The 10,754-nt window shown below is 42.0% G+C and overlaps 1 protein-coding gene across 1 annotated transcript in view; it reads right to left on the bottom strand.

The window, feature by feature from the left end:
• Positions 1-10,225, bottom strand: part of LOC132107657 (protein Smaug homolog 2-like) — a 17,692-nt gene extending 7,467 nt beyond the window's left edge. The window contains exons 1-6 of the mRNA XM_059513772.1: positions 9,698-10,225; positions 7,192-7,602; positions 4,427-4,678; positions 2,047-2,156; positions 1,392-1,478; positions 1,039-1,309 (exon numbers count right to left, since the gene is read on the bottom strand). Of these exons, the coding sequence (XP_059369755.1) occupies positions 1,039-1,309; positions 1,392-1,478; positions 2,047-2,156; positions 4,427-4,678; positions 7,192-7,602; positions 9,698-9,893 (1,327 nt within the window). The 5' untranslated portion in view covers positions 9,894-10,225. The remainder of the gene's footprint in view (positions 1-1,038; positions 1,310-1,391; positions 1,479-2,046; positions 2,157-4,426; positions 4,679-7,191; positions 7,603-9,697) is intronic.
• Positions 10,226-10,754: the final 529 nt, after the last annotated feature.

Below are 10,754 nucleotides of genomic sequence, written 5' to 3'. Positions count from 1 at the left end.
ATATTTTATTTGAATATATTTAATTTATAAATGTAAAATTCTTCTTAAAGTAATTAAATTATAATGAGATATGTTACCTCGGTAGCTACCTGAAATACGTTTAAATTCACTTTATTTTAGTTCATATTTATTCAATTTTATGTAACATATATGTTTATCTATCGTTTTAATTTTAGTTTCCGGTTTTAGTTAATCAGTTAAAAACTATGAAGAAGGTTTAAATACGGCTAGTCACTAATTAACTCAAACGTTTGGCTTTAGTGAACTGGTCAGATGATAAATACATAAACCTGGTTATTTATATTTAAAACATTCAGTTTATTAGTACTAACTAGGGTTGCAAAAAGATGGAAAATGTCCAGTAAATTTTGAAAACATTCCAGGATTTTTTTTTTATTCCAGGGATTTTAGAAACATTCCATGTGTTTTTTGGGGAATATTCCAGGATTTTTCTGGAATATTCCAAGGATTCTGGAAACATTCCAGGTTTTTTTTTATATATATATTCCAGGGATTTTGGAAACATTCCAGGACTTTTTTTTAATATTCCAGGGATTTTGGAAACATTGCAGGATTTTTTTTTTATTCCAGGGATTTTGGAAACATTCCATGATTTTTGGGGGAATATTCCAGGATTTTTGGAAACATTCCAGGATATTTTTTTTTGTTTTAATATTGCAGGGATTTCGGAAACATTCCAAAATTTTTTGGAATATTCCAGGGATTTTGGAAACATTCCAGAAATTTTGGAAATTTACCAACTATTTTCCACCACTTTGCAACCTTACTATAACTCACAAATCTCACACTCGCTTGTTTTTATTTATGTACAACTGAAAAAAAAAAAAAGTTTTAATTAAGTTCATAAAGTTTTTATAAGCAAATATAATGCAAAAGTCTAGTATTAGGCTTTTTTTTTTTACATTTTTCTAGTGCAGTGAACCTTAAACACACACAGGTCTGGAGTTTCATCTGTACTGTATGAAGAGATGGAAAAAAAACAAAGATTCAATGTGTTCAGTGTGTGTGTGTGTTTACCTTTCCCCATCACACGTGTGAACTGTCCTGCGATGTCTCCGTCACCGATGGGTGCAGACGTTGATTCTCCATCACACGGTGGAGGATTGTGGGTCTGGAAGCTCTCGCTCTCCTTCTCTTCACCAGGATTGGCTGCTTTATCGGCAGCTGTGACTCCAGGCTCCACCTCCTTCTGGGCAGCAGTGGGCGGGGCATAGACTTTGATTGGCGTGATGATGATCTGCTGAAGCTCTTGTAAAGCATTCCGAACGTTCCCGCCTTCCAGAATATCCTGGAATAAACAACACAATCTACGATAAGCAGAAGGTTCGAGACGAGCACAAATGAATCCAGATCACTGACTGATTTTTCACCTTTTCAAGAGACTTGAGGACGCTCTGTCGTTCTCTCAGCTTCTGGATGCTCAGAGCGATCTTATGTCGAGCTCCTTTCGTTACGTTCTGAAACAAATGCACACCACATAACTACTTGAGTCTGATTAAGCAGCTCAGTGGATGTTAAATGTGCCACGATTCAAGTGTAAGTTTGTTAAAGTAAAATTCATTTGTTTTGTTTGAAAAGTGTTCAGAGTAATATTTATGTTGTTTTGATGCCACTGTGTTAGAAATAAATATGTACGTTTCTTTAATTTGGGATGTTTTTGAGCAACAATTGTAATTAGAATTAGGATTTTTTTTTTAACAATTACTAGAATTAATAATTAATTTGCACCACAGTTTATTTGGTGTGGTTCGTGTATAATATATATATTTTTAATTAAACACTTTGAAATGTTTTCACATTCACTCGTTAATGAGATGCTGTTGATCAGACACAATATTGTTTTAATTGAAAAATGAATTACCATATAAAAGTTTTATAAAATATTGATTATTTGGTTTCAAATGGACCCAGAATACAGAAATAGTATATAAATGTATTCTAAAAGCTAAAACTACAAAAAACTACAACTGAAAGTGTGGTGGGCGGGGCTTTGAGGTCACATGAGCTGATAGGGGCGGAGCTCACCTGCGACTCCAGGTGCTTCTCTGTGAGGATCATCATTTCTTCATACGTCATCTGAGAAAAGAGCGACGCGTATTTATGCAGACGGAGACTCTTCAGCCAGGCCGGCACATCTGCAGGAGAAACACACACACACACGCACACACACAGAGACAGACACACACACACACACACACACACACACACACACACACACACAGAGACAGACACACACACACACACACACACACACAGACACACACACACACACACACACACACAGACAGAAGGTGTAGTGATTAAGAAATCTACCGCCGCACCTGAGCTGTGTGAGTGACTGTGCGTCTCTGTGTCTGTCTGTGTGTGTGTGTGTGTGTGTGTGTGTGTGTGTGTGTGTGTGTGTCTGTCTGTGTGTGTGTGTGTGTGTGTGTGTGTGTGTGTACTTGTTTTCAAGGCTGCATCTCATTGCTAGTTTTACTTGATCTTAGTGCTGCGTTCGACACCATAGATCATGACATACTCATAGATCGATTACAAAACTATACAGGTATTCAAGGGCAGGCTCTAAGATGGTTTAGATCCTACCTGTCCGATCGCTACCATTTTGTTTATTTAAATGGGGAGTCATCTCATTTATCACCAGTAAAATATGGAGTGCCACAAGGATCCGTCCTAGGTCCCCTTTTATTTTCAATATACATGTTGCCCCTTGGTAATATTATTAGAAAATACGGAATTAGCTTCCACTGTTATGCTGATGATACTCAGCTATATATCTCAACGAGACCAGATGAAACTTCCCAATTATCTAAGCTAACAGAGTGTGTTAAAAATGTAAAAGATTGGATGACAAATAATTTTCTCCAATTAAAGTCGGATAAGACAGAGATATTAATTATTGGACCAAAAAACACCACACAGAATCTTGTAGATTACAATCTGCAACTAGACGGATGTACTGTTACTTCCTCTACAGTCAGAAATCTGGGTGTTATATTAGACAGCAACTTGTCTTTTGAAAATCATATTTCCCATGTTACAAAAACTGCATTCTTCCATCTTAGAAACATTGCCAAGCTACGAAACATGTTATCTGTTTCTGATGCAGAAAAGCTAGTTCATGCATTCATGACCTCTAGACTGGACTATTGTAATGCACTTCTAGGTGGTTTTCCTGCTTCTTTAATAAACAAGCTACAGGTCGTCCAAAATGCAGCAGCTAGAGTCCTTACCAGGTCAAGAAAATATGATCATATTACCCCAATTTTACAGTCTCTGCACTGGCTACCTATTAAGTTCCGTATCAGTTACAAATTATCATTACTTACCTATAAGGCCCTAAATGGTTTAGCTCCTGCGTACCTAACTAGCCTTCTACCACGCTACAACCCATCACGCACCCTAAGGTCACAAAACGCTGGACTTTTGGTAGTTCCTAGGATAGCAAAGTCCACTAAAGGAGGTAGAGCTTTCTCACATGTGGCTCCCAAACTCTGGAATAGCCTTCCTGATAATGTTCGGGGTTCAGACACACTCTCTCTGTTTAAATCTAGATTAAAAACGCATCTCTTTCGCCAAGCATTCGAATAATGTATCTCATAATTTGTGACCGCAGTTGTATCTGATCAAATGTGCATTCTTATTCTTTAGCTTGGGTTAAACTAATTAATTTTACTTTGTTGGATCAGCAGCTATGCTAATGATGTCTCTATTTGTTTCTCTGTTTCTGCTGGATCTTCATCCCGTGGTAACTAGGATTTACACAAGCTCCAGTCTGGATCCAGAACACACAACAGATGATGCTGACCCTCAGAGGACCCCAGATGATGCTAACCTTGAATCAACAACAGAACTAACAAATATTGCTACAAGTGTGACTGCATCATATAATAATTGCTGTTAATAATGTTCATCGTCTGGCTGACTACGTCTTGTATTCATTTTTCTACAAATCCTGTCATGCGTGCACAAACTGACAGTCACCACCATAAGCTACTACTAAATATTGTAGAAACATAATTTTCTGTAAAGTTGCTTTGTAAAGATTTGTATTGTAAAAAGCGCTATACAAAAACTTGAATTGAATTTCTACTCTGGTGGGGACTTTAACCTGAATACACACAGACTCGTGGGGACTCGTGTCACGGTGGGGACCTCATGGGTAAACAAGCTAATAAATTACACAGAATGAAGTTTCTTGAAAATCTAAAAATGCACAAAGTTTCCTGTGAGGGTTAGGGTTGGTGTAGGGCGATAGAAAATATGGTCTGTATAGTATAAAAACCATTACACCTATGGAGAGTCCCCACAAGGATAGCTGACCAGACTTGTGTGTGTGTGTGTGTGTGTGTGTGTTAGTGTGTCTGTCTGTGTGTCTCTGTGTGTGTGTGTGTGTGTAGGTCACCTCTCATCCCGCTGCCGTCCTCCTGGAAAGTGTTGCGTGTGTTGCTCTGTTCCTCCGTCTGTTCGCTGCCTGATGAAGCCACACTGCTCTGCGGCGACAGAGGGGCGTGTTCTGCTCCAGACACGCCCCCCTCCTCCTGGCTCAGCCAATCAGAGCCACAGGTCAGCTGACTGGTGGGTGTGAGAGACATGGAGGGCCTCATCGAGCTCGGCTGCACCTGACCAGACAGTCCTACGGAGCGATTATTACACACTTTACATCCAAAACTACACACTGCTCCTGCTCTCGGTGTTCTGCAGATAAAGCCATGTGCACTTTGGTCCATTTGAGTATGTTCACATCTTCACCAAGATTTCTGAAGACTTCGTTTACATGCATGATAAAGATGCATGTTTAGATGTGCATCTGTTTTGAAAAAACTAAAGCGCATTCGCAGTGCATCAGTCACTGCATTAAAAAAAGGGAGAACATTATAATTAAATGTGTTAAAAATTATGAGCACGGTTTAAATACATCCAGCTGTAGAACAAGCAAGATTATATTTGTAATAAAAATACATACATATATATATGATAGGTATGAATTGATAGCCTCAACGCCTCAACTGTAAGTCGCTTTGGATAAAAGTGTCTGCTAAATGCATAAATTTAATTTAATTCTAATTTAATATATTTGTAAGTTTATATCTCACCATTCTGAGAAACTTTTTATTGAGAGGCCATCCCAATTTGTTTTTATTAAAATTGCGACTTTACATCTTATCATTCTGACTTTTCTTCTCAGAATTACAAATGGATGTCTCATAATTCTGACTTTTTTCCGAGTTACGAGTTTGTTTCTCTCAATTCTGAAAAAAGTCCAAATTGTGAATTTTTTTTTTTAACCCTTCACTCTCCCTGCCATTACTGATCAGATGTGAAAGCGAACTATCCAAACCCAAATGGTTATAATTCACAAACGTAATACATTTTGTAATATGATTTGATGAACTTTTTCCACATAATCCCATGTCTGATCAAGATGAATTTTGAGATTTTAAGCTTTCGGTTGACGATTTAAATCCTCCAGCTCGTTACAGCAGGATTCATTCTGATTGGCTGTCAATGTGTGTGTGTGTGTGTGTGTATGAGTGTGTGTGTGTGTGTGTGTGTGTATATGAGTGTGTGTGTGTGTGTGTGTGTGTGTGTGTGTATGAGTGTGTGAGTGTGTGTGTGTGTGTGTATATGAGTGTGTGTGTGTGTATGAGTGTGTGTGTGTGTGTATGAGTGTGTGTGTGTATGAGTGTGTGTGTGTGTGTATGAGTGTGTGTGTGTGTATGAGTGTGTGTGTGTGTATATGAGTGTGTGTGTGTGTATGAGTGTGTGTGTGTGTGTATATGAGTGTGTGTGTGAGAGACGGAGTGTGTGTGTGAGAGCATGCGGATTTCCCATCTTCTGAACATGCTGAACAATGATGACAGAGACGTCAGGGAGTTGGCTCGATCCTCCCTGTTCCTGGACCTCAGGAGACGCAGGGTGCCGTTAGCCACGGACTCAGAGTCCCACTTCCTTGGCTTTAGAAGAAAACCCAGCGGGAAATTGGACACTCACTCGGCTGGTTCTCACTCATTTCTCAAGAATACTGCACTCAGCGAGGACATTGTTACTTTCACAGTAAAAGCCAGATTACAAGTTCTTTCAACTAGACTTAACCTTTCTATCTGGTTTCCTACAGCTCATGTTCCTCACTGTCTGCATCACACTCCAGAACAGATCACAGAAACACTGCCACACATCCTGAACGCTGTCATGCTTACAGAGGAATGAACACAGCACGTCACGACAGAATAGTGGACTTGATAGTGAAAGACATAGCAAACTATTTACCATCTTTAGTAAGAATATTCACACATTCTTGTGTAAACTCATCCATGTTCCAGTATCTGAACAGTGACTCTGAAATCTTCTCTCATCTGTCTGCTAACACACCAGATGTTCTTGTGATTAATGAGGAGTGTAGAGAGGTGTTAGTTTTGGAGGTTGCGTGCTCCTTTGACTATAGTTTGGAGGAAGCTTTCATGACTAAAATCATTAAATATCAATCAGTCCTAAATACCATTTTAGAAATAGGTTATCGAGGCCAATTACTTGTTTTTATATTTGGTAGTTTAGGACACACACACAGGTTGGTTGTAAGAGGGCTTCAACAGCTTGGGATGCCCAAACCGAGGGCCAAACGCTTGGCAGAGTACTGTGCACTGTCTGCTATTACAGTCATATATGGAGCAGACGCTGTTATTTATATCCATAAGAACTGAGTGATGTGCTTCATATTGTAAAGACCTGATGTATGCCACTGGTCCATGATCTTGTACATGTATTTAACTGCATCTATAATATTTTTGTCCTCGTGAGTACTTCTTTTAAGTAGACTTAAAAAAATTGTTAAAATGTGTGTGTGTGTGTATGAGTGTGTGTATGAGTGTGTGTGTGTGTGTGTGTGTGTGTGTGTGTGTGTGTGTGTGTGTGTGTGTGGGTGTATGTGTGTATGAGTGTGTGTGTGTGTGTGTGTGTGTATGAGTGTGTGTGTGTGTGTGTGTGTGTGTGTGTGTATATGAGTGTGTGTGTGTGTGTGTATATGAGTGTGTCTGTGTGTGTGTGTGTGTGTCTGTGTGTGTGTGTGTGTGTGTGTGTATATGAGTGTGTGTGTGTGTATGAGTGAGTGTGTGTGTGTGTGTGTGTGTATATGAGTGTGTGTGTGAGAGACGGACAGCTGGTCACCTGTGCTGCTGCTGACCGCTGGGGTCACTCCGCCCGGTCCAGGGAAAGGCATGTGTCCGTTCTGTCCGTAGGGCGGCTCCAGGGCCTCGGCGGAGCAGGGCCAGTCGTCGGAGCCCTGCGGGGCGTGATGCAGCGCGGCCGGCCGTGAGGACAGGTGCTCCTCCAGGTGACTGAGCCACAGGGCCAGAGAGTTGCGGTCATCGAGGGTGGTGGCCGGGTGGATGAGGGCGTAGGACAGCAGCTGGCGACTCTCCTCCACGAACAGACTGCTCTCGATGGTGTGGCTCAGGACCATCTGCAACAGCTTCATGTACTCGCACTTGGCTTCACTGTTGCGCGGCTGCAGCAGGGGCAGATGGGATAGCAGCAGCGACACGGCCTTCTCCTTGGGCTCCTGCTGCCACTGACTGACCACCGCTGGACAGAGACCACAAACACATCACAATTTGGTAAACAGATGACATCAAGGACTAATATCTAATTTAATGCATCCTCTGTTGAAATGGGCACAATACGGCTGTGGCATCGTCCTATATGCCAAGTTCAGGGGTCTATAAAACAAGACTGTTCCTGTACAGAACTGTTCAGACTGTGTCTATTTTTAGAGCAGTATATCACAGTCAAGGCCATAAATCTGCTTTAACACACTCTAACCCAACCAAAAACACACACCATGAGCTGATGGCACAATTAAACTCAAGTTTCTGAGTGCACACAAAATCTGTATATATTTAATCTTTAATACAGTCCTAAGAATATCGTGAGAAGAAACCCAAAAGCTGAAATGCATTAACTTGCAGTTACAAATGATCAGGAACAGGTATCACACATAAACTAGACATCACCATTCTGGTAATAAAATAATCTGTGACACAATATTAATGACTGCAGCCTATGTACAAGTTTTTATATAAAAATACTCTTTCAATAAACCAATTTATGAATGAATGATTCAATGACTCACTTCTTTCATCACGGGATGAGTCAGTGTTTTTAAATGAATCTCTTGAATGAATGATTCAAAGATAAATACATTTTAAGACACTTGTCGCCACCTAGTGGAGAATAGGGCTGTCAAAATTGCTCAAAATTGACATTCGAATATTCCCTCTAAAAAATACACGAATATTCGAACTATTCGAACATCTGGTGGCGCATGTTGTCAATGACGCGCATTACGTCAATAACAGGCAAAAATAATACAAAGAGACATAACTACTTGTATAGATAATCTATTTAAGTTTAAACATTTATGACAACGTATTACCTACACAAAAACAAGGAAATCAACTAATGGCCAAGACTGCAGACCTCACGCTCTCTCACCCTCACGTTCTCTGCGCATAATGGTTTAAATGAACAAAGACATTTTTGTGCAAGCAATTTAAGGTCGCGACTGTTGTCCCAAATATAGCAGGCTTCATTCAGTAATTGAAACAAATATTATTAATATTAATTGAAGTTTTACAGCATATAGAACTGGCATTGAATGCTCCGAGCGAGCTGTGCTGTGGTAAACATGGAACTTTTCCTTGACATGAAACGATAAATGATCAAACCTCGGATGCATTGCTTGACAGAACTCCCCGAAGCCTGCCCCATCCGCGATACTGATCGGTCTCGTGTCCTTAAAAATGAACGAAATTATTTTATCCGTTATGGCCTCTTGTCATGTTGCAGACAAAGTGCTTGCGGCGGGCGATGCAAAGTAACGTTAAGTGTCAAGACGTGACTGTTTAGCTGGAGTTCCACACATTATGCCATGCTCATTTGGGTGCACATTTTTGAGATGTGACCTCACGTTGCTAGTGGTCGAATGGTATGCTAACTGCTAACTGTATCTTAAATAGCTTGCATACAACAATCTCGCGGGTCAACAATTTTACCTCATTTTCTCTGCTGCGGTCGAGTTGGGCTCTGCACTTGCTGGCATCTGCCATGAAGACGCGTCAACTTCCAGCAGTGATGCTGTGCGAGACAGTGCGACTCCTGTGAGGCTGTGACCTGTCCCTGAACCCTCAGGCGCTAGCGGCCCACTCGCAAAGCAGACAACCACGCCTCTAATACCGCCGGCCTTTTTTTCCACATTTTTTTTTATTCGAATATTAATTTTCACCTTCGAAATTCGTTTTTTTTAAACTATTCGAATACATATTCAAATTTAGAATATTCGTTGACAGCCCTAGTGGAGAAACGACTCAATGACACAAACATTATTTGAAGTGCCAGTAACTTTTAATCGCTACTATAGACATCAGTGTTTATATGTGAAAAATAAACTTTTATTCCAGTATTTCTACCCTAACCATAAGACAGAATAATATAGTCTCGTTGAAGACTGTTTGTGAAGTGCAAACAGATTTAAATGTTCTGATATGATTGTCTCAAAGGTTTAACAGACATGAGATCACGTGGGTGATCACTGCCTGCTTTCACCCAATGGAGCAATAATGATGACAGAAATGATTTATGGATGAAATAAGACAGCAGTGCTGGAGCGTGTTAGTCTCACCTGCGTTGTTGGCCTCTGCCTCCAGTATGTGTATCTCGGTGCAGTCGGCCAGCCAGTGGTCCAGACAGATGTGCAGGAAGCGGGCCTGCGTCCGAGAGACACGCTTCAGCAGCGACAGCAGCGCCACCGTCTGCTCACACTCGTTCCAGCCCTTAAACCAGTCCGTCAGGATCCCCACCTGGTCCCGGAACATCATGGCCAGTGTCTTCAGAGGAGGGGCGGGGCTAGAGGGAGGGGTGGGGCTTGTATAAACTGGGGCGGGGTTATAGGCGGTGCTCAGAGAGGCACTGAAAAGCCCTCACATGGTTCTGGAGCATGGTGGACAACGGCCAGGCATGGGTCAGTGTTTGGGGTCAGGGGTCAAAGGTCAGGGTCGGATGCAGACGCAGGCGTGTCTAGAGCATCTTCACACACACACGGACGCCAGCAGCTGCACACAGAGCACACGCGTGTTAAACAAAACACACACTCATTCATCCCTCTCTCTGTCTCAGATTATCACAGAGCTGCACATAATCAGATTCCCACCGTCCTGCAGACCACAGCAACTCTCTGAGGATTACACACTCATCCACCACCAGACAGACGGAGAAATCACACAGACCGGGGGAGTGAAATCACACAGACCTGGGGGGGTGAAATCACACAGACCGGGGGGGTGAAATCACACAGACCTGGGGGGGTGAAATCACACAGACCTGGGGGGGTGAAATCACACAGACCGGGGGAGTGAAATCACACAGACCTGGGGGGGTGAAATCACACAGACCGGGGGGGGAGAAATCACACAGACCGGGGGAGTGAAATCACACAGACCTGGGGGGGTGAAATCACACAGACCGGGGGGGAGAAATCACACAGACCGGGGGAGTGAAATCACACAGACCTGGGGGGGTGAAATCACACAGACCGGGGGAGTGAAATCACACAGACCTGGGGGGGTGAAATCACACAGACCGGGGGGGGAGAAATCACACAGACCGGGGGAGTGAAATCACACAGACCTGGGGGGGTGAAATCACACAGACCGGGGGGGAGAAATCACACAGACCGGGGG

This window comes from Carassius carassius, chromosome 28 (assembly GCF_963082965.1).
Source record: "Carassius carassius chromosome 28, fCarCar2.1, whole genome shotgun sequence".
NCBI classification, from domain to species: Eukaryota; Metazoa; Chordata; class Actinopteri; order Cypriniformes; family Cyprinidae; genus Carassius; species Carassius carassius.
This window is presented reverse-complemented; position numbering and strand designations above follow the sequence as displayed.